The 27998-nt window shown below is 36.7% G+C and overlaps 2 protein-coding genes across 3 annotated transcripts in view; both read left to right on the forward strand.

Moving 5' to 3' along the window:
- The window catches only part of kcnq3 (potassium voltage-gated channel, KQT-like subfamily, member 3), a 42922-nt gene extending 36436 nt beyond the window's left edge, over positions 1 to 6486 (forward strand). For both annotated transcript variants that reach the window (XM_084119276.1, XM_084119277.1), the window contains exons 11-16: positions 1376 to 1611; positions 2182 to 2287; positions 2867 to 2998; positions 3174 to 3269; positions 3502 to 3586; positions 3663 to 6486. In XM_084119276.1, the coding sequence (XP_083975402.1) occupies positions 1376 to 1611; positions 2182 to 2287; positions 2867 to 2998; positions 3174 to 3269; positions 3502 to 3586; positions 3663 to 4205 (1198 nt within the window). In that variant the 3' untranslated portion in view covers positions 4206 to 6486. The remainder of the gene's footprint in view (positions 1 to 1375; positions 1612 to 2181; positions 2288 to 2866; positions 2999 to 3173; positions 3270 to 3501; positions 3587 to 3662) is intronic.
- A 4513-nt stretch (positions 6487 to 10999) lies between these two features.
- On the forward strand, positions 11000 to 27879 carry hhla1 (HHLA1 neighbor of OC90). The gene is made up of 16 exons (XM_084119278.1): positions 11000 to 11128; positions 11463 to 11618; positions 13650 to 13733; positions 13820 to 13879; positions 14227 to 14307; positions 14912 to 14995; positions 15118 to 15201; positions 15290 to 15373; positions 15769 to 15825; positions 16274 to 16354; positions 16459 to 16488; positions 16628 to 16705; positions 17861 to 18214; positions 22585 to 22780; positions 23344 to 23426; positions 27639 to 27879. The coding sequence occupies exons 3-16, from the start codon at positions 13652 to 13654 to the stop codon at positions 27680 to 27682; spliced, it is 1398 nt and encodes a 465-aa protein (XP_083975404.1). The 5' UTR covers positions 11000 to 11128; positions 11463 to 11618; positions 13650 to 13651; the 3' UTR covers positions 27683 to 27879.
- Positions 27880 to 27998: the final 119 nt, after the last annotated feature.

The following is a 27998-nucleotide window of genomic DNA, read 5'->3' on the forward strand; positions in this document are numbered from 1 at the left end:
AATCTATGCGTTGATTCTCTTCCTGTCTGTTCTCAAGCTTTCACTGCTTTTCTGTATGTCTGATAAGCTCCTGTCTACAACAACACCACACACACACACACACATACTGTAAACACACACACAGAGTCATTTTTCAATCATTAAAACCCTCTCAGACAGTTTGAATCGAGTGTAGACAGATTGTGTTTTGTGTGTGTGTGTGGGAAAGTGTTGTATCAGTAACTGGTTGGTAATCAGCTGTAATTGTGGAGCATTTTAAGATTTTTCAGTCCCTCTCACCACTTCAATCTTCTTCTTTTCACTGTACTCAAGAGATACTGTGTGTGCTGCAGTGCAAAGTCTGTATATGTTTGTGTGTGTGTGTGTGTGTCCATCCTTGGGGACCCTTCACAGTAGAATGCCCTGCGTTGTTTCTTTGGAAGGGTTTAGTTTCTCCTGCAGGTAGAGTTTGTGTGTGTGTGTGTTTGTGTGTGTGTGTGTGTGTGTGTGTGTGTGTGTGCAGGGCCGCATTAAGACAGATGCTCTTATAGGGTCCTGCACACCTATGCATAGACCTACTGCTTACATACACACTTATATTAAACTAGAAAATTAAAGTTTGTCAAGATAAACTTTGATGTTTGCTCAACAGCCTCAACGGCCCACTTAATTTAAGGATCTAATAACCATCACAGGTGACTTTATACACTAATGTTCAAAAGTTTGGGATCTGTAAGATTTTGTAATGTTTTTGAAAGAAGGATTTTATGCTCACCAAGGCTGCATTTATTTGATCAAAAATACAGTAAAAACAGTAATAATCTTATAATAATAGTATTACAATTTAAAATAACTGTTTCCTATTTTGATATATTTTTAAATGCATTTTATTCCTGTAATGACAAAGCTGAATTTTCAGCATCATTGCTCCAGTCTTCAGTGTCACATGATCCTTCAGAAATCATTCTAGTATGATGATTTGCTGCTCAGAAACATTTATTATTACCAATGTTGAAAACAGTTGTGCTGCTTAATATTTTTGTGCAACATTTTTTCAGGATTCTTTGATGAAAAGAAAGCTCAAAAGAAGCATTTATTTGAAATAGAAATTTTATGTGAAATTATAAACATATTCACTATTAATCAATTTAATGCAGCCTTGCTAAATAAAAGTACTTTTTGAAAAATTTAAACTGTATGTCAATGGAAATATTTTTTATTTTGTAATTTGTAATTTTTAACTAGACCTGTACTTTACAACGCTATCTTCATCATCCATTCCTCTCCCATTTTTCACTTCAAACAGAGAAAGAGACTGTTTTGTCTTTTGAGAACACTCAATTAGAATTACAAAATGATAAGGTCATTTATCATCTGTTATTCGTCTTTTCATCAGTCAGAAATTGAGTTTGTTGGAACGCGTGCGGCTGTCGACACCGAGACCATCAACAGTGAGAGCCCGTGTGATGATGCCCGCTGCGAATCCTGAAAGCGTGTCGGGGAACTGCGGGCCGGCGGAGGCGATTGAGGAGAGTCCATCAAAAGAGGGCAAACCAGCAGGGTTCAGTAACAGAGAGCGATTCAGAACGGCTTTCAGAATGAAGGCCTACTCCCTGAGACAGAGCTCAGAGGGTATGACACACACACACACATACACACACACACAAATGACATGTTCCTGATTTCAAATACTCAAGATGCATCTTTAAAAGCTGAACTTCTTTAAAGTAATAAACTTCTAGAAAAAACAGAACCAATGGACATGTAAACACACACACACACTGTAAAAAAAAAAATACATCCCCAAGTCAAAAATTTCAAGTGACCGATAACATCTACATTTTTCAATTAGTCTGACGTATTATTTCTCATTGAGCCAATGTTAACAGACTATTGCAACAAGAATTTCACTTGGGCCAATTGAAAAATTTAGATTTTATCGGTCACTTGAAATTTTTGATTTGGGAGGGTTAGAAATTTTTTACAGTGCACTTGTACAGTTAATATGTATACACAATATACACACACACACACACATATATATATATACAAACACACCACACATATATATATATATATATATATACAAACACACAATCTTAGAAATATGTACACTATAATAATAGATTAAATACATACAGTAAGTATAGTAGGCACTCACACAATGAATGAATCTGACCTGGTTTTGGTGTTTGATTGCAGATACAGGTGGTCTTCCTGACCCCACCCCTGAGGAGAAGGGCTTCCCACCTGACATTCTGTTGGAGGAGATGATTCCAACTCTCAAATTAGTAATAAGAGCACTGCGGTACACAAATATCATTTTATTTTTCTACTGCTAAACAGAAGTGTACACTACCGTTCAAAAGTTTAGGGCCAGTACGATTTTTCTTTAAAGAATTTAGTATTTTTACTCAGCAAGAATGCATTAAATTGTTCTTTTGTTTATCACTATACTTATATTCTAAAATGACATTAATAATGTTACAAAAGATTTCTATGTCAAATAAATACTGTATTGTTCTTTTGAACTTTCTATTCATCAAGAATCCTGAAACAAAACTATCACTTTTTTTTACAAAAATATTTTTCAACATTGATAATAATAATAATTTTTTCTTGAGCACCAAATCATCATATCGGATGATGTATCATGTGACACTGAAGACTTTCAGAAAATTCAGCTTTTACATTACAGGTTAAAATATATTCAAATAGAAAACAGTTATTTTAAATTGTAATAATATGTCACAACACTTAAAACTTTTGAACAGCAGTGTACATGCAAACACTATCACTTGTATATTTTAACAGATATTTCAACTACTCTTGCTAAACTCAAGATTTTAGAATTAAAAAAAAGTTCTCATTTGTGTTTGTGTTGAAGGATCATAATGTTCCTGTTGAGTAAGAAGCGTTTTAAGGAGACTCTGAGGCCGTATGATGTAAAGGACGTGATTGAGCAGTATTCTGCAGGACATCTGGACATGCTTACCAGAATCAAATATCTACAGACACGGTAACACACACACATTAAAACATACTCATATTTTTAAAGAAATATTCTATAATTTTTTTTTTTTTCATTTCAAATTGTTCACTTGCGTCATTTTATATATATATATTGAAATTTATATTCTTATTTTTATTTTGTGCAAAAAACAATCTAATATTTGTTTTTGTTTCATCTTCAGAATAGATCTGATTCTGACACCTGGACCGCCTCTCACTCCAAAACACAAGAAACCCCAGAAACCACCTTTTCCGTACCCCTCCCAGCAGTCACCTAGGTAAAATCACACCTAAAAATATATTTAGAGATTCATCAATCCCTGACATGCAAATCCTCCAGCCACATGTTGTTAAACATGCCATAAATCCATGTTATGCATTATGGCCTATATTGATGCTGAATTTCAGATTTTTTTATTATTTATATTTAGTCAAATGAAGTAGATATAACCGCTCTTATTTGAACTCTTTCATTCAGATTTAATTTCCTTCTGTGTCTTTTCCTCTCAGACATGAGTCATATCTTGCCAAGGCAAGCCTGCCAGATCCTGAAGACCAAAGCATGATGGGTAGATTTGTGCGAGTTGAGAGACAGGTACTCACTCACTCTGACAGCTCGTTGTGTGGCCTAATGAATTGTTTGGCTAAACTTTGTCGCACCACCCTCACAGGTGGAAGACATGGAGAAGAAACTGGATTTCCTGGTGGATATGCATATGCAACATGACGTCACGGGCCCCGGCCACATGACCATGGAGCGCTGCGACCCCACGTTGACCGTCAGCGTCGCAGGCGACCGCGTGTTCTGCAGCTACGGCCCGCCGCTGCACAATACACCGTATTACACGCAATCCAACACGCACCCACCTAGACCAACCGTCCTGCCCATCAGCCCACTGCCAAGCCACTCCCCGTCCTCCAACGTCAACCAATCAGGAGGCCACAGGGTGGGCACGCCGCTGTCACTGTTGTCGGTCACTCACGAGGAGCTGGAACGTTCGCCCAGCGGATTCAGCATCTCCGCTGAGAAAGAGGAGGTCACGGGCAAGGCCTCGGGGTTAACAACGGGGTCGAGCTGGGGTCGCGACCGCCGATATTTAGCGGAGGGCGAGACGGATACGGACTCTGATCCCTTTACCCCCAGCGGACCCATTCCACCCTCGTCCACCGGAGACGGGTTCCAATCAGATGGAGCGTGGGGAACACCACCCTAAAGACACACACACACTCTTTATAAAGACTACAGACTTTGTACAGCACAAAATGACACATAAAGACAGACATAATACTCGTCATATCTAAATATGTATCCACTTCACGCTTTACCCCTGCAAAGTCGGGCTGCACGATATATTGAAATAAAATTGATATCGCAATATGGTTTAGTGCGATTTTCAAATCACACACACATCGATTTAATTAAATAAATACACATGCTACCGGCGCAAGAGTGGCACTGCTCATCTATACGCGTGCATCCCATGAGACAGTGCTTCACGGGACCACGAGCTGTCTGCGTGAAAACTGCAGTTTCACTCTGAAACCGGCAGGGCATACATCTACTTGCCAGCAACCTGTCAAAAATAAAAACTTGATGGTTTACATTTAAAAACAAAGAAATTAAGACGTAAATATTAGTATTGTAATTTTACAGCGACAAAGAAAAAAAAATTAAAGTCGCCATGAAATCAAATTTGACAAATCTTATTTTTTATGGAATATTGCAGTATTTATTATAAATGATTTATCTGTGCACATCATTATTTTTCATGTGACTCATAATCTTTAATCAAAATAACTCCCCCTCCCTCTTGCAGGGACATCGCTTCTCTGATGATGTGTTTACTGGCATGAGGGCGGGACAATAACCTGTCACTCACATGACATCACAGCAAAACCAACCATCAAGTCCAGCCCTACATTTTTTAGGATTTATTTCACTCGGATATACATCACAACAGGGAAGAAAAGTCTTTCGCAACTTCTTCATGCCGACTTTAATTTTACAGTTACAAAAAAAAATATATTTTTATTAAATGGTTGATTTCTTATTTTATCAGTACAACAGTTACAATATACTTGTTTAATATATTATCTTATAATAATCACAGCAAAAAACACAATTATTATTATTATTTTATACTGAATTATACTGGTCAAAACAGTGGGAATGTGCCCTATGCAAACACAAGTGGAAAGATATATTTTTAAACTTACTTACTGAAAGCTGTTTGTGTTATTGTACAGAGTAAACCACTCAAATTTAAAAAGATATCCTAAATGGTTCAGCCCTAAAAGGAATCATTTTCCAGCTTTTTAAATAATTTTTATTTTGCACTCCCCAACAATATCACCCTACTCATTCTAGAATGAATCATTCTTTCCAAATATAGCTATTAAAGTCATTTGGTGAACATTCCTATGTTCCATATTCTTTCATATTGCAACATATAGCAGAAAAAGCAAATATCGCAATGTCAGTTTTTTCCAATATCGTGCAGCCCTACTGCAAAGCAAAGAGCACTGCATGGAATGCATGCGTTTTATCTCTAGTGGTAGACACTGCACTTGGCAGATCGAGACTGTGTGGTTGTATTTGACTGGGAACTTTAAGGGAAGAGAACACAACAGATGCTATGCCATTTTTGTAAACATTTATTTTTCTATTTACATATCTTTTCATATGCATGGACTGCATGATTCATCCACGGAGCAGCTAAATGTATCGACGTCTCCTCCGGTTTGCACTTGCTTTCATTTTGAATACTTCGGTTTGAGGAGAGATCGCGCTAGCTTCTTTCTCTGCACACCTTGAGCTTGTTTTCAGTTCCCTTTGCAGATTGTACAAATCTTTTTACACTGGTCAGCATGAACTGCACTCTGGGATATTGCATATTTTCCGCAGAATGAACGTCGCCACTAGCTCTTTAAGGACCAAAAGCAAAGCCTCAGTTATGAATTCCTCAAGTGTCTGGCCTTAATCCAACCAATGAGCACATCCCATCTGTGAGCAGCACATCAAACTGCCAGCTCAAAGAATATTGACACTGTAACGTAGGACCAACTTTCCCATTGTAACCACAGCTTTCTTAGGGTAAACCTACATCCGTCACACAAATCATTCCAGGGAAAGATAGGACTTGACTGTGGGAACTTTGCAAACTTTACCCTTAGACAGCAGAATTATTTTTTAACTCTGATCAGCTTATCTGTCAAATTACAGTAATTAATAATCACACTTACTGAATGTAAGTTTACTCCAAAACAAATACTTGTATAATTTACATTTAATCAATGTCAGTTCTTCCCCAGGTCAGGTGTTATTTAGTATCACTGAGATACTATTATAGTTTTTATTAATATTTTTAAATTGTTTTTATTTTTCTATTTTTATTTTAGTTTTTATTTCAGTTTTAGTTGTTTTCGTATATTAAGTAAATGAAAATGAGAAATGTTGCCTTTGCAACTAGTTGAAATAAAATACGTTTTTATATATTTTATTTCAAGCAACAAAAATGTTTTTTTATGGTTTTAGTTTTAACTATGCCCCAAGATTATGGGTTATGCATATCTACTTCCCTTTAATATCAAATTATTTTTAATTGATTTATTTTACAATTGACAGTGTATAAATTTAATATCACTGTTTTTTTTTTGGCTCCAATCAACCGAGTATGTCTAGATTTAGATCAATTAAAAGCGTATTAATCTGAGGTTCAGGTCATTTGTCAAGTCCAGTGTGAATTAAGTGTAGAGTCGAACAGCTGGTTGTGTTGTTCCAGTCAGTGTTGTCATAATTTCCATCTGCATCGTTTGAGATAGTTTTATTCACCATCTCATTCACCTGAACAAGTAATTCTGACTCAAGGGACTTGATGCTCAGTAAATCTCCTTAAATTGCACAAATGTGAAATAATGCAACACATTAATTTATGGTTTGAGAGATAATTAGGACATAAATACAATAGCAGCTGTAAATCTGTAACAATCAAGACTATGAATTCAGAGAACAAAAGCCATAATATGGAAATTAACAACTATTCTTAATGCATTTACATTTGTTCATCTGCCGTTTATGGGCTTTTCTCTTTGTTCATTGTCTTTTCTGTTCTTTCCTTCTCTGTTTTTCTGCCTGCTAAAAGCCTGGGGTTATGATGAGGTCAAGGCAGTAATATGAGATTTAGTATGATGTTTGATGCTTAAAGAGATAGTTCATCTATTGAAAATGTGACTTACTTTCTTCTGTGGACAAAAAAGAAGATATTTTGTGTGTATTTTGTATTCATACATTCATACATTGTATTTCATACAATGCAAATCCAAAACTATGGAGTCATGCGGGAGAAACAATATGTATATCGTGGCCATGAATTAAAGGGTTAGTTCACCCAAAAATGTTCTGTCAGTAATCACTCACCCTCATGTTGTTCCAACCCAGTAAGACTTTTGTTCATCTTCGGAACACAAATTAAGATATTTTTGATGAAATCTGAGAGCTGGCTCACTCCTTCATAGGCTGCTAGGTAATTGATATCTGCCAGCCCAGAAAAGTTAGTAAAGACAAAAAAAAGTATTTTTGTTTGTTTTTTGCGCACAAAAAGTATTCTCGTCACTTGATAAACTTAAGGTTGAGCCACTGGAGTCACTTGGACTATTTTAACGATGTCTTTACAAACTTTTCTGGGAACAACATAAGAGTGAGTAATTACTGACAGAATTTTCATTTTTGGGTGAACTAACCCTTTAACCATTCTTTCCCATGACTTACTAATACGTCAGTACTTTTAACTAATTCATTCCCTAATTTTAAGTAAATCATACACACAATATAATAATTTGATCCCTCGTTTTACTAAAACGTGGCCACGTTGTAATAATTCGTTCCCTTGTTTTAGTTAAATCAAAACGAGGGACCAAATTAACAAGTCGTGGGAACAAATTCTTAATTTGTGGCCACGACTGAACTAAAACGAGTGAACGATTTCTTAATTCGTGGCCACGATATATATTTTTGTCTGCATGTCATGTGCAGGGCTCTGTACAAAACAGACATTTTTCAAAATCTCTTTTTTTTCTCGTGCTCTGCGGAAGAAAGGATGTCATACAAATTTTTATGTGACATGATTTAAATAATGACCGAATTTTCATATTTGGTGAACTATCCATTTAAATGTCCTGTAAACCTGCGATCATGTGACTTAACCCTGCCGCTCATTATCATCTCAGACTAAACACTGGCATCAATACTTAAATTGTTCATGTCATGTCGTAATTACCGTAGTTAGATGACGAACTGTGACGCACATCCTTATTTTGCCAAGTTAGACGCGTTCCTTCTTGGAACAACATTCCTGTCTGAAAATCCCTACCCCAAACCTAACCCTACCCATAACTTATCCCTAAAATCAGAGGGAAATGATAGGGGAATGACACTGATGTAGATGCACCAAACCATGGTTGTAAGCCTAAACTTGACATAAACTCTAAACTTGTCCCTCAAATCTGATTGGTTGATTGAAATGTTGTTCCAGGATCAACTTCTTTGTTGAACATGATGTACTTGGCGAAATCAAGTTCTGCACCTGTGACGTTCTACTCGGACATGTTCACGTACTTGGACTCTGGACTTGGACAACACTATAAATGCCAAAAATGTATCTGCAGAGGTCATGTGGTACAAGTCGGAGCTCTCAGAAATTCTGAGTTTACAAGTTGTACTTTGCGAGTTCTACAAGGACGTGAATGCTTTTTACAAGTCAGAATCACGTAATTCCGACATTTTGTGCACGCACCTAAACTCATATGTTCGTGATCTCAAACTAAACACTGCAATCTATTTTAAACTAGTCTCTAAACACAGGTGTCCACTGTTAACACAAACTGTTGCCCATTAGCATCATGAACTAAACCTCTCAGTCACTTATCAGTCTAATAAACTGCCCATTTTTATCTGTTCATTTTATCTCAGACTAAAAACGGTCAATCATTATCTCAGAACAAATACGGCTGCCCATTATTATTATTATTATTATTATTACCTAACTGCAATGACTGCTATCTCTTTTCCTGTCTGACTATTGACTGCTATCTATTCTGATGTACACAGAGACACTGCTGTTTATTGTTTGTGCCTTGGCCTTTTAGAGCACCAGTCCCTCTCTGCCGCTCATTTCGTTCTCTCCATCATGAATCAAACCTGCCATCATTTTGCTTTTTAGGCCATCCATAATCGTTTTGCTCTCAGTGGTATCAGTAATGCATCTGTTCATTTTACTAGGACCTATTCGGTTGTGTATTTTCCTTTTAAAGACCTGACAAAAGATGTTTTAGTTCTCTCTTCTTTTTGGTTTCAGATGAAATTATTTCACACTAGTGGCCTTCTAAGCTCTTATATTCATTCCAGTTTTGAATAATAATCTTTATTTACATTCTGGTCAAGGCCAGTTTTAATAGTTTAATTTGATGAGATAATATGCAAATGTTATGATGAACTTGATTTTTTATGTTAAATCTTCAAATTGCACCAGTTAGTAATAAAGTATATTAAAATAAATGTTGCCGTTTGTTCTTGTTTAATTAGAAGTAGTTTATGTATCTACACAATGACCATGTGAAGGATTTTATTACAATTTGAAATAACTCTTTTCTATTTGAATATATTTTAAAATGTAATTTATTCCTGTGATGGTAAAGCTGAATTTTCATCATCATTACTCCAGTCTTCAGTGTCACATGATCCTTCAGAAATGCTGATTTGCTGTTCAAGAAACAATTCTTCTTATTATCAACATTAAAAACTGTTTTTGCTGCTTAATTGTTTTATATATACAAAGTGCTATATTTTTTCAAGATTCTTTGATGAATAGAAAGTTAAAAAGAATGTTTATTTGAAAAATACTTTTTTGCAACATTATGCATTATCTCCTAATTAATTTTTAATCGATTGATAACACTAATATATATATATATATATATATATATATATATATATATATATATATAGTACTATCAATCAATTAAAAAATTAACTAATTGATTACACATTTTTCTGTAATTAATCGCGAATAATCGCACCTAACATTAAAGTTAAACATTAAAATGTTTTATATTTTTATATTGTAATAATTTCACAGATAATTTCCAAATTAATGTAGAAACAACATATAAGAAAAAACAACATAAGACAGTATATTTTGAATATTTGATCTAACAGGTAGGAAATAGGCCTATACAGAAATTGAATAAATTATCTTCACACTTCAAAAACACTTATCAAAAACACTTCACAGTTTTCAATGCATAAATTATTATTTTAATATAGACTAATCCTCATTAAAGCTACAAAAGTTATTCAGTCAAGAGCAGCGAGTGATTTTCTCTGACTCATATCCGATGTCCTCACAACTCTTTATGGTCATTTTAGACTTTATTTAACTCATTTAAGACTGTGCTTATGAGGATACTCGACAAAGCTGGCATTTTGACATACTTTTGAGTGTTTTTGTCCGTTCAAGAAAGAAAACTCAATGTAATGCGGCCGACGTATGAAGTGGCTTTCTGTGCGCATGAGTCCTGTGTGTGTCTGTCACACAGACAGGAGATACACAGACAGTATGCAAATACAGTACTTTTTTTGCATCTTATCGTGCTTGAATAGCAGTTTAATAGCAGTTGAGCGAATGATAGCGTGATCATATACTGTAATGCAGCCAATATATATATATATATTATACATAAAAAGTAAATAAATTAAGTGAAAGTAAATTAAAATTGAAAACAGTAATGGGATTAAGTAACATGCCTTACTTGTAACATGTGACACCTAGTATTGATCATGAACACCAAAGAGCCTGAATTCAGAGTGCAGTAGAGTTACGATAGCAGAATATAGGTGGAAATATTGTGCTGGACACAAGTAGAGGGGTTGTTGTGGGAATGGCCCGCTGCCTGGTTCTTGGTCTCCAGGACAACAGAGTTTCCCAGGCCTTGCTCTGTCCCAGACACCATACGCTGCCAAACAGGACAGAGTGCATGAGAAGAGCGGGTTAGCATATACAGGACATGTGATTTTCATATTTAAAGAGAGGCCAAAAGTGTGCGCAAGTGTCAAATTCAGGTAGAGAGACAAGCTACATCTGTAAGTGCAAAACAGGCTATGCTATAATGTGGTCAAATGTCTACACAACTATAGTGAAACGCCAAACACTGGCTCTTTAGGATGTTTGAAATGATTGGAAATCACATTTGTATTATAACAACTGCATCTATGAAATGCATGTACCAGTATGCATGTGTGTGGATTTGTATAACTGTGTGTTACATTTAGCAGGAGAGAGAGAATCTATATCTGTGAGAGTTTCTTTGTGTGTGAGAGAGAAAGAGAGAACGATTCTATATCTGTGAGAGTATCTGTGTGTGTGTGTGTGAGTGTGTGTGTGCTGGTTTGAGAGCAGGTCCTCTGTGTTTGCCAGCTGAGCTCAGGTGACACACTGGAGGGCTATTACAGCCTGCTGCCCTCTCCGGGGACCATGATGCCCTGCTGGTTCTGTGTGTGAGTGTGTGAGAGACAGCGGACAGCGAGCAGACGGCTGTCTGTGTCCTGCAGCGTCTGCGTCTCTCTTCTGCAGGTGAGTGTGGGGTTTTTATTTAGTTCACACTCTTCCTCACACATTCGGTGTTTCAGCTCATGCACTTTGAATATTTAGCTATTGCTAATGTTGTACACCTGCTTTTTTATTATGTATTTGTTTTATTATTTCTATATTTTTCTCTTTTATGAATAGTGAAATTTTAGTTTGGATGAATAATTCTGTCTTTGTGGATATTTTCAGATTAAATAAATGCTGTTAATTTATCTTTGTATTTTTTTTTATTGCACTGAATTAGTGTAGTCCTACTACATTTTACATGTATTTATTCATTTATTTTCCATTTTACTTTTTTTTTTTAAAGAGTTAAGGAAAGGTTAAGGGAAAATGATTTCACAAATTTGTTGAAGGTAAATGTCTGCGTTCAGACCAACTTTACACTGAAAAATAATCATGTTTATAAGAAACTTATATAAGAAAAAAATATTACTCTCCCTCCCTTCCCTCCCTTCTCTCTCTCTCTCTCTCTCTCTCTCTCTCTCTCTCTCTCTCTCTCTCTCTCAGTTTTTGTTGTAATTACAGCAGGCGTCATTAAAAAGACAAAATCTGATGGACTTACTGAAAGATTAAACATTTTGACTAACTTTTCCACACTAGCGTTAAAAGGATTTTTGTAGCTAAATTTCTCTAGAAGATTGAGCTGGTGCTGTTGTGCCGTTACTAATTAGGTCTTTCATCTTTAATGTTATTTGCTCATTTTAACTTGTGAACATCATGATCTGTGTAGAGAGCTAGAGAAGAGCCGCTGATAGAGGCTAATTGAGTTTGCGGTGACTGATCTACTCTCTGTGGAAATTAATTAGAATTGTCACATCTTGTCACACTTGGCAAACAAAGAGCCTTGAGCTTTATTCTACAAATCCACATGCATGTCCACACCAGAGTCAGAAATCAACCAGGACAAAAATAGAAGAAGCGACAAAAAAAAAAAAAAAGGAAAAATTTCCCTGGTAGTTTTTTCTGATTATTTCTTTCCACTTTCATTAATTTCTGAAAACTATATTTAAAATATATTGTAGCAGTCGTTTTTGTCTTAGCATATCTTCTGCATAATTTATAGCTATTTCCTACTTGGTGTTGAATGTTTGATGTTTTATTATTTATTAAAAAAAATGCCATGAAATTCTATTTTTATTATAGTTTTGTTAATATTTTGAATTAGCTTTTATTCTTATATTTTTAGTTTTCATCTTTATTTTAGTTTAATTTTGAATAATTCTGTTATGTGCTTTTGTCATATATATTGCTATATAGGTTTCATTTTTAGTTAGTTTTCATTTTTACTTATTTTCAGTAAATCATTGTATTGCTTCAACTTACACCAATAACTTTGTAACTTTTAGCCCTCTAGTGGTTAAAAAACAAAACTTTTAGTTTTAGTTTTTAACTGGTGAAAATTCCCCGGAGGTTTGAGATTTAGGTGCTCCATGTAGGATATGACGAGACACACAGCGAGTGACGTATGTATGCAGTTTCCCGCGAAAACCATCCTGTCAGCCAGATCTAAAACATAAATCAGGGTAAAACAAAAATACGGTTTGGAAGAAGTTTTGATGATGTATTCTAATTTAAATTTTGTTAATTTTGAACAAAAAGTGTAGCCTGCCATATGCTTTTCAGCTAATATTTATATTTAATTTTATTTCAACTAACAATGTCAACAGTTAATAGTTAACAATCAGTTAATAACCCTGGCTTGATTTGGATTTTTCTTTCATTTAAAAAAAAAAAAAAAGTGTTTCTTTTTAACAAACCAGCAGTTATGCTATGCGGTTAAAAAAGCGTGTCAGAGTAGCATTACTCGCATGTTGTTGATGGCAGCACAGTCTCAACTCTGCTGTTGAAAGCTCACTGCATATAATGTATGTTCTCATTACTATGTAAACACTTCTGTTGACTAGCTATATGTAATTTCTTAAGGTACAAACAGGTGCATATATAATATAGTATGAAATCCTTGGAATGTTGTTCATTGTTTTAGTGTTTTTAATAAATGTGTTGGCTTTGCAGAGATGGCTAATCTCAAACTAAAACATTGGATCAGCATCAGAATCTGCGTAGTCATAGTAGCTCTGTTCCTTATTTATGCACAAGGTTGGTAAATGAAGAATACAAATAAAAATACAAACTTTGCATTAATTTATCTGCTAGTCAAGAGGTAAACAATATGTCTTTTTCAGTTTTTTCAAGACAAAGCCAGTTGATGCAAACAGAAAAACGAGAGCTCCTGGTGTCCACAGGTAACCACTCATTTTTATGGAGAACAAGCACCTATCAGAGACAATCACATGAACAGGACAGAGCTCTTAACATTCGGATACACATACAGAAGGCTTTTTTTTTATGAATCATTGCATATAATGAATATTTAAAATGCTTTTACTTTCTCAGGAATTTAGTCCTATGATTAGGTCAATGTGAAATGATAAATGTGCTGGTGAAACCTGGTAATGAGGGTCATGTGTACTGGGTCAGCTTCTGTGTGTGTGATTTGGGAGTAATTTACAGAGCATTAAATAATGGTTTTGCAGATCGATAGCTGGAATGTTTCGTGAGGTATAAATAAGTATAATCTTCATTTACCCAGAGATTCCAGCAGAGAACATTGACCCTGCCTCTATAGATCTTACTGGACTCGTCAACACACTCATCAATTCTTCTCAACCAGGTATTACAATATATACACACACATATGGTGTTTCTTTGGCTATGGGCACCATATGTCCCAGGGGTATGTTATATATGAAGGGCACATTAAAACCTTTTAAATTAAATTATTACATTACCTTTGTCTCAGACCCAGACATTTAAATTCAAATATGAAAATCAATTATGAAAATATTATTACATGTTAGAAACTATGCTAATCCAAACAAAGAATGATATAACATTTCAATATTTATTTTTTGGGAAATTATTTATAGTTTTATATATAATTTAATTATTTTATATATTATTTTTAATTATGTTATTGTATTATATCATTGATTTTATTTTCATTTTATTCCAAAAACGTTTTACAGCACGGAATACTATTAAACACAATACAACATCTGAGAAGTGGTTAAAATGTCATGATGTTTCAGAAGAAAAAAAATGATAAAAATGACAGAATTCCTGTGATGCATGCATGTATATTGTCGAACACTGTTAGTAGACAAATAAACTACTGTTTTAATTTTCTAAAAGTGCTTATTGTTGAAACACGCATGTATAGATGCAAATGCACACACACATCTCAAAATGTTGTTTTTATGTATGTGTGTTTTCAGGTTCACAGCATCTTTTCTCTTTACTCAGTGTGACGTCACACAGTTCCCTCTCTCTCCACAAGCTCACGCTGCTGGTCTACAATAGTAACTACCCTTATCCAAATAACACTGTAACTACAGCACCAATATGACACAAATATGATGTAATTCTGCGTGTTTGCAAGCATGTATCTGTGCATCATGTACACATGTGTGGGTGTGTGTAGTCTCAAACTTTCAGGACATTGAGAGCAGTTTATTTTCCTTGAGATACTGTTACTGTCTGACAAACAGGACCAATGACCTCACAGGTGAAAAACCTCATTCAGTTGACCTTGATTGCTAATCTTATAACAATAATAATGAAATATATTTATAAATCACTTTTGTGTTTTCCAGATTTCACAGCTATTCTATTGGATGTGATGGGAAATTCCACCAGTTACCTGCAAGAACTATTTAAGTCCAACTCTATACTTTCAGGTAAAGCACCAACTATAATCACCTACACATTCCTGAATATAATATCATTATGGAACCTCTGTTTGCCTCAGTATTAATGTACTATAATGTTGTAGCCCTGGTCCTTCTCACATAATATGTCATACTGTCATTTTGTCTTTATGTGTGTATGTGTGGTCTTGGTAAACCCGTTGTGGGAACAAAATGTAACCTTATATATCATTATAAAGCTTATAAATCTTACTAAATTATGTTTTTTGAAAATGTAAATATGCAGAAAGTTTTCTGTGATGGGTAGGTTTAGGGTTTTGGTTTAGGATATAAAAATCATTATGTCAATGGAAAGTCCCCGATAAACATGTAAACCCAACGTGCATGTGTGTGTGTGTGTGTGTGTGCTATTATCATTATTCCAGTAAGTCAGAAGAACAGCTCTGATTGCATCTATATCTGTGTCATGGCTGGAAAGACAGGTGAGTTCTAGCAAGAAGTGATTTATTCTAAATGTCACATCATGCATCTTTTAATATTATACTGCAAAAAGTCATTTTCTTAAAGTGATAGTTCACCCAAAAATGAAAATTCTGTTAGCATTTATTACCCTCATGTCCTTTAAAAACCATTACTTTCTCTCACAAAAGCATACAGACAAGAGCAATCCAAAAGAAGAAGAATTAAGTCTTTAAAATAATGCATATTATTAGATTTTTTTAATTATTATTTTATTAAACCAAAAATTGCACATTCTTAATTAACTCACATACTTTTAAATGATTGCACTCTGCACACATTTATTACTGACATTTATTCCTGCTCTCAGCTAACTTTCATTTGTAATATACTTTTTTATTGTCAAAATATGTAAGTTACTACATGTTTATGTTAAAAAAAACTGAAACTAAAGTAAGGACATATGTTCAGACAGTGATTTGTCTCAGCTGTGGGATATGGGCTCAGTCACACCTCTGTTTAATCAGACCATCACAGAGGAAATACCCAGAGGTATACACACACACACACACACACACACACTTATATTTATCACTCCAACAATTTAATAAATTGGAAACGTGCTGGTCAAATACTATGATTTTTTCTCCCTGTAGGTAATATGACATTTCCACTGCTGCCCTTTGGTAAGTGAGTTCTGAGAGTGTCTGTTGTCAGCTATGATGCTATATGCTGTATTATAATTTTCTTTTTGAAATGATATATGAACATATAATGAGAATGCGAATATATACTGACCAGTCAGAACCTGTCTTACCCTTACAGTAGTGTGGCATGACCTTCCAAACAGCAGTGACCTGGTGCTGTTTCCTAAAGCCAGTACAGATTCCTACAGGAGCAGAGGTATCTTGACTATTTAGGAGTTTAATCTGCAGATTTAAAGGGTTCAAGGGATAGTTCCCACTAAAATGACAATTAAGTCATAATTTACTCACCCTGGTGTTGTTCTAATGCTGTATGCCCTTTTTTCATTTATTTCATTTCTTCTCTGCACGGCTGCATGACGTGTGCGTTCATCAGATTCTGTTAGAGTTGCTGTTCACTCGCTCAGAAAAAGCACACAAGTTATGAGAAATCAAGATTAACAAAAGCCTGACATCGACAATCCATGTACCTTCTTCTCCGTGGTGAATATATCCGTTGTTTTCGTCGTAACAAGAAGTTATCGCCTGCCCTTCACATCTGTAAATTGTCATTCTGACTGTCATCAGACAAACAGAGTTCCAGTCCGGTAATATTTGATTCTAGCCTAGGCGTTGTATTTTATGTTGCGTTTTTGTTAATCTTCAATTCTCATAACTTGTGTGCTTTTTCTGAGCAACATGGAGTGAACTGCATCGCTATGCAGCCAAGGTAAAGAATTTCGTTAAATAGCACATTCAGTTTCGGCTTGTTTTTCACTAAACCCTATCGTATACCCCCACTTGAAATATACGGCATGGGATCATCCTGAGATACTTTTGCGTCTTTGTTAAAAAGCGTGATGCATGTCACTATTCACTCCCATTATATGGATGCGTGCGAGTGGGACATTTTTTTTTTAAATTCTCCTTTTGTGATCCATAAAAAAATGAAAGGGCATACAGCATTAGAACAACACCAAGGTGAGTAAATTATGACTTAATTTTACTTTTAGGGTGAACTATCCCTTTAAGCAGACATTGGATTGACACTTACTGCCTTCTTAGCAAACACAGAATGTTCCCCAAACGTTAGTATTTGGTTCCCATTTGGTTATTTTTTTGAGAACCATAAAATTACATTTTAGGAATGTTCTTTTTAGGTTTTATTTTTTGCAACCATATAATAACGTTCCCAGAATGTTGCATGGAGGTTATTTTAAAATAATCTAAAATAACTTATACAGAACATTCTCTAATGGTTATTTTTAGGTTAGTATTTTGCAACTATAAAATATTGTTTCCAGAATTAATAAACTGTTAGTTTAAACTTTTGAAACTGTTAATTAACTGCTTGGTTCTTCCACTATTTCCACAGTATCAACCAGCGATGAAACCAAAACAGTCTTGCCAACCACTAGCGCTACAATGACATCATCGCCCCTTATTAGCTCGTCAGTAGCCCCTCCCACTACTGTCACTGTGACGACCACTGCTACTGTTTCTATGACAAACACATCCACTAGCCATCTCACAACTGCTGTGATAACCCAACCAGAAGCTGATACGATGACAACACAGCCAACAAAATCCCCACACGCGACTGTTACCACGGTAACCTCACAGACCATCGCTACCATGGTGACCGCAACAATTTCACTGCCAACTCAGAGACAAACAACCATGACAAGCATCCAGCAGCTTACTAAAGTATCGCATACAGAAAAACCAGGCAAGACCCTTCATCACCACACACACACACACACACTTCACTACACTACACACACACACACACACACACACACAATGGAATCTGACATGTTTGACCTTTTATTCTGTTAAAGCGGCAACGGCGACACCGTGGAGCCTTGGCACAGGCTGGCAGGGTTAATTTTATTGTTGCCATGACAATGATTTGATTTGAATGGAGTCAGACCGGAGACATTGATAGTATCCATAGCAACGGCCCATTATTTTCCCTGGAGATTGTTTTGATTTGGCTGGGTCAGGAAAGGTTAAAAGCACATTAAAAATCAATATGCACACTTAAGTCTGTCTCATCCAGTCAACACACAGCGGCCACAGCATATGCGAGAGAGAGAGAGAGAGAGAGAGAGAGAGAGAGAGAGAGAGAGAGAGAGATGAATCATAGACAGCTGAACTGCTTACCTGTTGTCCATGTCAACAGGTGTCCTCATTTAGAGTGGGAGACAGAGAGAAGGAGCCCTCATCAACCCTTGAGTGGACATTTATTCCAGCAAATTAAAATAGACATGACCACTAGATGGCACCAGAAGCTAATGTAACATGCAGCTTTGTAGAGAGTACTGTGGCATCTTACCAAGTGCAACATGTTCCTGGATCAACATTCCAATCAACCAATTAGATTTGAGGGGCAAGTTTACAGTTTATGTCAAGTTGGCTTACAACCAGGATTAGGTGCATCTATATCAGTGTTATTAACCTATCATTTCCCTCTGATTTTAGGGATAAGTTATGCGTAGGGTTAGGTTTAGGGGTAGGGATATGGTTAGCATTACGTTTTCGGACAGGAATGTTGTTCCAGGAACGCGTTTAAAGACCCGTTCACACCAAGGACGATAACTATAAAGCTATAGTTCTAAAATTGTTCTCAATATTAAAGAATATCAGAGTCCACACCACAGCTATAACGATAACAGCATCGAGAAACGATATCGTTGGAATATCATTGGTATCCAGCTGAGGAACGATAAAAACATTGACAGCCAATCAGAATCCATCCTCCTGTTAGGAGCTTGAGCACTTAAAGTGACAGACAAGCACACGCTTATTAGAATAAACAGAACAATATCGTCTGCTGCTAATATAGTTATCTTTAGTTATCATTCCTGGTGTGAATGGGCCTTTACTCAGCAAAATCAGGATGTGTGGCATGGCAATCATTTCTGCACTATAGTGTCACCAATTAAAAACAAGTATACCTGGCTGGCTGAGTATTATATTTACTTGTGTAATATTTCTTCATATCTTTACTTTTTCATATCTTTTACTTTAACTTAAATACAGTTTGTTTACTTTGTTCACCACAGAGGTATAAACATTTCCTAATTCATTTAATTCATCTGACCAGTGTGAGATGTATGCAAATATTTATATTTTTCTCCCTATGAGTGATCTTGAAGGCTTTGTAAAATTTTGTTGAGGCTTATGGCTCACACCAAGAACGATAATGATAAATATAACTAACTATAAATTTGCTTCCACACCAAGGGACGATGTTCTGTTTATCATAAGCACGCGCTGCAATTTTGTCTTCCAAGCTCTTTAAATTCGGGTGGATTCTGATTGGCTGTCAATGTTTTTATCGTTCATCAGCTGGAAAAAAATCGTTCTGAAAGTAATTACAAGATATTGTTCCTCTGAGTCGTTACTCTTTATCGTTATAGCTGTTGTGTGGACTTGCTTTTCTCACAGAATTAGAATGATTATTAAAACTTTGTAGTTATCGTTCTGGGCTGCATCTGAAACCTTCCGAAAATCAGGCAATGACTTTGTAGGCAGCGTTTGCGTACGAATGTACCTCACAAAACTGATTTGGGATAGACTTTTGTGGCAGCAACGTAACTGTTTAACCCTCCTGTTACCCTCAAATCTACCAACATCTTTTACCCTCTGGGGTCAATCTGACCCCACCAATTTAAACCCCCACAATTTGATTTTTTCCCCAAAGGTTTAAGTCAGGTACTTTATGTTTCTTTGTTGACTACTTAAATAGCCCTTTAAATAAAACACCACCAACCCCCCACCCCCACCCCTTATACATCCAGAATACCTATTGCACGACTATGGACAAATTAGCAAATCACTATAAAATGTCACTGATTTATCTAAAATTCAAAAATTATATATATTTTGGGTGTTTTAATAGCTATTTATTTATTATAGTATACAATATATTTTATCAAGGATAGGTTTGGGGTCAATATGACACTCCCATTGATAGTCTCAGGATGCCTCACTGTTGGCACGACACAGGACTCATGGTAGCGTTCACCTTTTCTTCTCTGGACAATCGATTTTCCAGATGCTCTAATCAGATACATTAACTTTGCACCAGTCTTCTGCTGTCCAATTCTTGTACTTCCTGCAGAATTTCAGTCAATATTTGATGTTTTTATTGGAGAGAAGTGGCTTCTTTGCTGCCCTTCTTGACACCAGGTCGTTGTCCAAATGTTTTGGCCTCGCTGTGTGTGCAGATGCTCTCACACCCACCTGCTGCCAATATTGAGCAGTTTTGCACTGGTGGTGACACGATTCCCTAGCTGATTCCTCAGAAGGAGAAGTTCCTGGTACTTGCTGGACACTCTGGGACATCCTAAAGCCTTCTTCACTGCAGCCGAACCTCTATTCTTGAAGCTCTTGATGATCTGGTAAATGGAGGCCATTTTGATGCAAAGATGATCATCTTTCTTTGGAGGAAACCATTGCTAACAGAAGAACACAATGATTGGAAGCACTTCTTCCTTCCTTATAGCAATCATGTGCTGATGATATGATTAGTAAAATTATGTTAGATGGTAATTTGGTGCCAAGGACAAAAACAGTGAAACTGTTCGGGTGGCTGTTGTTCATCCAACTGCCTGGCTAGTCGGTTGTACAGCACCTTGGTGAAAACCTTGTACACGGTCGGCAGGAGCCAGATTGGCCAATAATTGCTCAGCTGTTCGCGGTCACCCTTCTTGTACAACAGCACTGTCTTGGCCGTCTTCCATTGATCTGGTGTTCTTCTCTGCGCCATGTAGCGGCTGAAACGGCTGGCCAATGCTGCCCAAAGCATCGGCCCACCCTCTTTGAGCAGCTCAGCCTCGATTCTGTCCAGCCCTGGCGACCGGTCTTTCTGGATGTTCTGGATCGCATGCCTGACCTCACTGGTCAACACTGACGGGATGGCTGGTATGGCGTCGTCCTGCATTTCGGGCGGGTCGACTGGTGTCTTGCTGGCGAACAGGTCCGTATAGAACCCAAAAAAAACCCAAAAAACTTTGCTAAGAGGTCATTTTCAATTGAGAAAGAGCATAAAGAGAGAGCTCACAAAGCACAAAGGGAAATGGTTTATAAGGCTTCTGTGGAAGCTTTCATACATTTGCTCCTCCCCTATATTATGTTTTCCCCTCCCCCACGGAACAAAATATCAAAGTTCTTGCAAGAATTATGTTTTCCCTTCCCTGGAAATATATAATAGGCACTGGAAATATCTAATTTCTTGTGAGAATTATGATTCCCCCCTCCACTATATCGTGTGAACTATCAGTGTTTCTCTCAATACTTCAGGTAGGCCTATATGGTAATGTTAGCTTAGGGACCTAAAGCAGAGGGAAGGTTTTTGAAGATCATAAAATCTCAACTTATACTGACCTCAATATCATCCAGAATAAATGTGGGATTTGTGCCTAATCACCAATGTGTGAACAACAAAAAATGTGATATTTCTTATGTTTTATACAGCAAAATGAGCCTGGGGTCAAATTGACCCCAAAGAACACAGATGCTACAAAAGTACGTACAGAACACTGAAAACCTATCATCGTGTTAATTTTATGTTTACCCAGTTGTCCCCATTAAATTAGGAAAAGTCTTTAAATATGAAGCAAAAATTTAAAGTATGTATTTAGAGACGTTAAACACTGAATGGGGTCAAATCGACCCCAAAGGTAATAGGAGGGTTAAGGATCGGATGTGTCTTGATGCCTTCCTACCTTGTAATGCATCCTCCGAAGGCAGCATTTTTCAGTTTTCAGATGGAGCCTATCGTCCTTGGTGTGAACAGGCCTTCACTACATGAATTGGATGAAAGACAACAAAGGTTTTTTTTTTCTTTTATTGAACAAAGAGCACAGGGGATACATGTATCACACACACACAAAAAAACAAGATGAAAGACAACAAAGTCAATGAGAGTAGTTACCCCTTCCATTTGTCGATAAAACAGACCACGCCCAATCTCATGCCATTGGTTGAGCTAAATTTGCTGCGTCTCAATGCTAAAAATGTTTGGATGGCAGACACATTATTCTTGTCCATTATTCTTTTTGTCATGAATTTTTTTTTTTTCTTTGACAGGATGCCCATGGAGAATGGAGCTACTTCACCAAGGAAGTGAGAAAGAGGACCTGAAAGAGACCCTTGAAGAGGAGCCGATCTGGGGCAGGGCGACTATCAGCTCAGTGAAGCTGCAGCCATGTGTGTTTGAGTTGTGCAAGTTTTACTCTCAGTGTGTGTGCAGAGGATTCAGTCACAGAGCAGTAGAGTTACAGAGGTAAAGCTCTGCACAACAACTCAACTATTCACAACTAGTCCTAAAACGGACATAAGAGATGTTACAGAACACTTGCGAGTTACATATATACATATTCAATGGGGTCGAAAAATCTGAAGTCACATTGACAGTCTGGGAATCAAAGTGCGTAAATAAACAAAAAAAGATTTAAGATTTGAATTTGAATTAGTCAATATGCAAATTTGTGACACTGACCATGTGATCTCCATTGTACAAAAGGTCATATTTCCTTGCTTTCATGAAGCCTGAGTGCTGCTGTCATTAAGACAAAAGGGATAAACCAGATATTAAGACATTCTGAAATTTATGTACATTTTTCAGTTAATCTTCTCAAATGAAGATTCTAAAATTACATTTTAGAAAACTGCAAAACAGAAGTGAAAGTACTGACAGCATTAGTGATCTCAGACTTTTGGAACCTATGTCACAGTTTTGGTTATAAAATCAATAGTATCTTACAGGGAGTAAGACAGTAATTTAGCATATATCCTCAATATTATTAATTGTATAAACAAGATGGTCAATATTTTTGTGCTCTACAGATACTGTGTGGACAGCCATCGCTGGTACGAGAGACATACAGCAGAGGTTTGCAGTCGGATGAGGAGAGTCACATTTTCCAAAAGTGAGTTACACAACGTCAACAAATCTAACCCTAACAGAGATCAAATCACTAACCCTAACAGAGATCAAATCACAACACGCTATCATTTAATAAAAAATATATAAATATTTTATATTATCATTAAAAAAAAACCTTCACTGAAAGTCCATTAAAATCAGCAGCAGCAGAAAGAAGTTAAAGATTATTCCTTCTTCTAGAATTAGTTTAACCAAGTTTTATTCTTGTTCTTAGTGCAGTTGAAGTTTTTATATCCCGTAAAAGGGTCGTCACCATTATCATATCTTTATTTGTGTGTTTCAATGAATTGAATTATTTAAAGCTATGGCTTTCTGTGGTTAAATCAGTGTGTGAGACACTGTCTGTTTTCCTTGATGAGTGACTAATGACCCTCCACACACACACACACAAACACACACACACACTCACACACACACAGGTCACTGGCGACCTCATTAAAGAATATGTAGATGATACCTGCATGTGGATCTGAACTCATTAAAGTGTGTGTGTGTGTGCATGTGTGTATGTGTGATCCAATAAAACACACTCTTCCTACAGGACTAATGATGTCTAAGGTCAGTCTTGATGGTGAAGAGTATTTTGCAGGACAAAGATAGAATGAGATGAAATAGGCTGCAGGCAGACTTGATTGTAGTGTGTCTCCAGCGATGAAACTGCTTAGTCACTGAAGAATCTCAGGGCATTTGAGGCCACATGCAGCTCCTTGTTTACCTACAATACAACCATTCTCAAATATAATTTTCTGATGTCAGACATGAGCTGATAAAGCAGAAATGCACAGATACTACACCAGTCAGCTAAGGGCAAATCCTACAGGAATATATACAGAGTTTGGAATCAATCCTGAAAGATCCTAATTGGATCAAATAAGAATAAAGTGTCTTACTGGATGAACTGGATTTTATTCCATATTAGATATTGAGTATCATATCTTGTATTGTATTGAAATAACGTTTTTCTACTGGACAGTTAAAGGGACTTACACAGGAAGTGTTTCTTTATATAGTAAATTATGTTAATTTTAAAGTCATACAAGACATTCTATTCCACTGAGAATCTCAATAATCCTATTGGAAACTACACTCACCGGCCACTTTATTAGGTACGCCTGTTCAACTGCTCTTTAATGCATATATCTAATCAATGCATTTAGACATGTAGACATGGGCTGCATCTGAAAACTTAGGCAACTGACTTCCCTATCAGGCAATGACTTTGCAGGCAGCGTTTGCACTCGAAGGCACCTCATGAAACTGATTTCGGACAGACTTCTGAGGCAGCGTAACGGTTTAATGATCTACAGCAAAACAGAGCGAGATTTGGTGATAACTAATTTAATATTTAATTACTATGATAGTAATTTCTCGCTAGAAATGACATCAGAAGTGGGTAACGTTGGTCAAAAACATACATTTACAAACAAATTGACAGCATTTTTCAGTTTTTGGATGCAGCCATGGTCAAGACGATCTGCTGAAGACGAAACTGAGCATCAGAATGGGGAAGGTGATTTAATGACTTTGAATGTGGTATGGCTGTTGGCTGGTCGGAGTATTTCAGAAACTGCTGATCTACTGGGATTTTCTCACACTGCTTCTCTAGGGTTCTCTAGGGTTTACAAAGAATGGCCAGAAAAAGAGAAAGTAGCAGTTCTGTGGTTGAAAATTGTCTTGTCAGAGGTCAGAGGAGAATGGACAGTTTGGTTCGAATTGCTAGAAAGGCAACAGTAACTCGTTACAACCGAGCAGTGTTGTAGTCGAGACCAGCTCACTCGAGTCCGAGTCGAGACCGAGACCAGAGAGAGTCGAGTCCGAGTCGAGACCGAGACCAAAGAGAGTCGAGTCCGAGACCAGAGAGAGTCGAGTCCGAGTCGAGACCGAGACCAAAGAGAGTCGAGTCCGAGTCGAGACCGAGACCAGAGAGAGTCGAGTCAAGTCGAGACCGAGACCGAGACCAGAGAGGTTGGATAACCTAAGGTTGGGTCTAAAAACCAGACCTAAAGATATCTTCAAGAATATGTAAAATATTTGGTGCTAACAATAAAATTGGCACCATACTCAAACAGTAAATCAAATATACCATGGAATCATGTACACTGTAATGGTAAAAAAGGCCACATAGTAGGTGGTGTAAAGGTCATTTTATTACAATTATTACTTACAATTATTACAATCAGTAAGTGCTCTTGTCCACATAACATTGTTGTATCACTCTATACAGTAAGACCACATAACATTTTCTAGTACAAATAACATTACTGTACCACTATACCTGTATGTTCAACTGTAACAAAACTTTTAGCCTTTAAGCTTATGTGCTCTTGTCCACAAAACATTGTTGTACCACTCTATACAGTAAGACCACATGACATGTATACCTGTATGTTCAACTGTAACAAAACTTCTAACCTTTAAGCTAAACAAATGACTGCTAATATTCTTACGATGTCTTGAATTAATATGTACACTTGAAGAAGTTGTGAAGATTACAGATGCGCATTATTACTTTTCAAAAATATAAGTGAGGAGACCATCCTGCTACCCAACCGAGCACGATGTGACCACACCACATCTGACCAGGCTCCTGCTGCATTTGCGTGGCGCGAACGTTAGTCTCAAGTCATGCGCAGTTGCGCACAAGAAAGTCAGCAATCATTGGACGTTTCAATCAAACAACAATTTAAAGAAATATTAACATACAGTAACAATCATGAAATATTTTGAATGGGACTTGAGTGGACTCGGGAATAAGTCCGAGTCCTAATATGTTCGAGTACGAGTCAATTCCGAGTCAAAATGCACACGAGTCCATGACAAGACCGAGACCATTAAAATATGGTCTCGAGACCGAGTCCGAGTCTCGAGTACACAACACTGCAACCGAGGTCTGCAAAAAAGCATCTCTGAACGAACAACATGTCAATAGAAAATTGGAAAAGCTTTGCCTGGTCTGATGAGTCTCAATTTCTGCTGCAACATTCAGATGTTAGGGTCAGAATTTGGTGTATACAACATGAAAGCCTGGATCCATCCTGCCTTGTACCAATGGTTCAGGCTGGTGCTGGTAGTGTAATGGTGTGGGTGATATTTTCTTGGCACACTGTGGTCCCCTTAGTACCAAGCATACTACCCCTTACTACCCCCTTAGTAGAGCATTGTTTAAACGCCACAGCCTTCCTGAGTATTGTTGCTGACCATGTCCATTCCTTTAAGACAGTGTACCCATCCTCTGATGGCTACTTCCAGCTGGAAACGTGAAATGTCAAATCATCTCAAACTAGCTTCTTGAAAATGACAATGAGTTCACTATACTCAAATGGCCTCCACAGTCACCAGATCTCAATTCAATAGAGCAGCTTTTGGATGTGGTGGAACGGGAGATTCTCATCATGGATGTGCAGCCGACAAATCTGCAGCAACTGTGTGATGCTATCATGTCAATATGGACCAAAATCTCTGAGGAATGTTTCCAGCACCTTGTGGAATCTATGCTACAAAGACTTAAGGAAGATCTGAGGGCAAAAGCAAGGTGTACATAATAAAGTGGCCTTGAGTGTACAGTACCTTGTTCAACAAAAATACACTATTGGTTCTTAATCATGATAGAAATTCCAAAAGGAGTCCTGTACATGTTACAATTAAATTAAATGACTATTTCAGTATATCCAGCAGGGTCTCATTTGATTTGTTTTTGTTTAAAGTCACAATGTAACGGAAGTAGTGACAGATCATTTCTTGTATATTATGACATACATCTAAGTGAAATCAATTATCGTAAAAGAAAAAATGTTAGAAGGGTTCTTGGTTCAATCCACCGGTTGTTGATTTGATGGAAGCAGACGCACAGAATTATTGTAGAAGTCCGGCATATATCATCAGAGAGAAGTCCGTTGTTTCAAAGTAAGATCAAGTTATCACATTTTGATTACAAATTTCCATAATGTAAAGTTATTCAATCAGAAAAAAAAAGTAGGATAGGACTTGAACAGGAATTTATTGGATTATTAAAAGAAGCCATTCCTTGGTGACATCAAGAAAGCTGTCTTTCTACTTGATGAAAGATTACAAAAACAAACATTTTTTACTGGAATATCATGCTCTGATGAATCTTGCACTGTACAACCAGGTAAATTTTGAGTTCATGTTGAAGTAATTTCTTTACTAATACAATCACAATCTCTTTCTCTCTCAGATCTGAAGCAGAAATGTCTGGCAAGAATGTGTGTGAAGATATAAGACAAGAACTGAGAATCATTTGGACATCTGAACCATCTGAAATCAAGAGTGTGTGTGTGTGTGTGTGTGTGTGTGTGTAAGAGAGAGAAACGGTGTTCTGTTAAACAATGAACTACATTAAAGCATCACTGAATCTGAATAGTAGTGTGCGAATCTATAGTGTCGACGTTGTACTTTGTCTCTCCTGAACACAAATAAAACCAAACATATTTACCCATGTCTAATTTGTGATGTCTAACTACAACAAACACACTAAAATCAAACCTGGAAGCATCTGAAAGAAAAAATAAATAATGGACAAAAGATGAGAAAAATG

Source organism: Abramis brama, assembly GCF_963993115.1.
Source record: "Abramis brama genome assembly, chromosome: 7".
NCBI lineage: Eukaryota > Metazoa > Chordata > Actinopteri > Cypriniformes > Leuciscidae > Abramis > Abramis brama.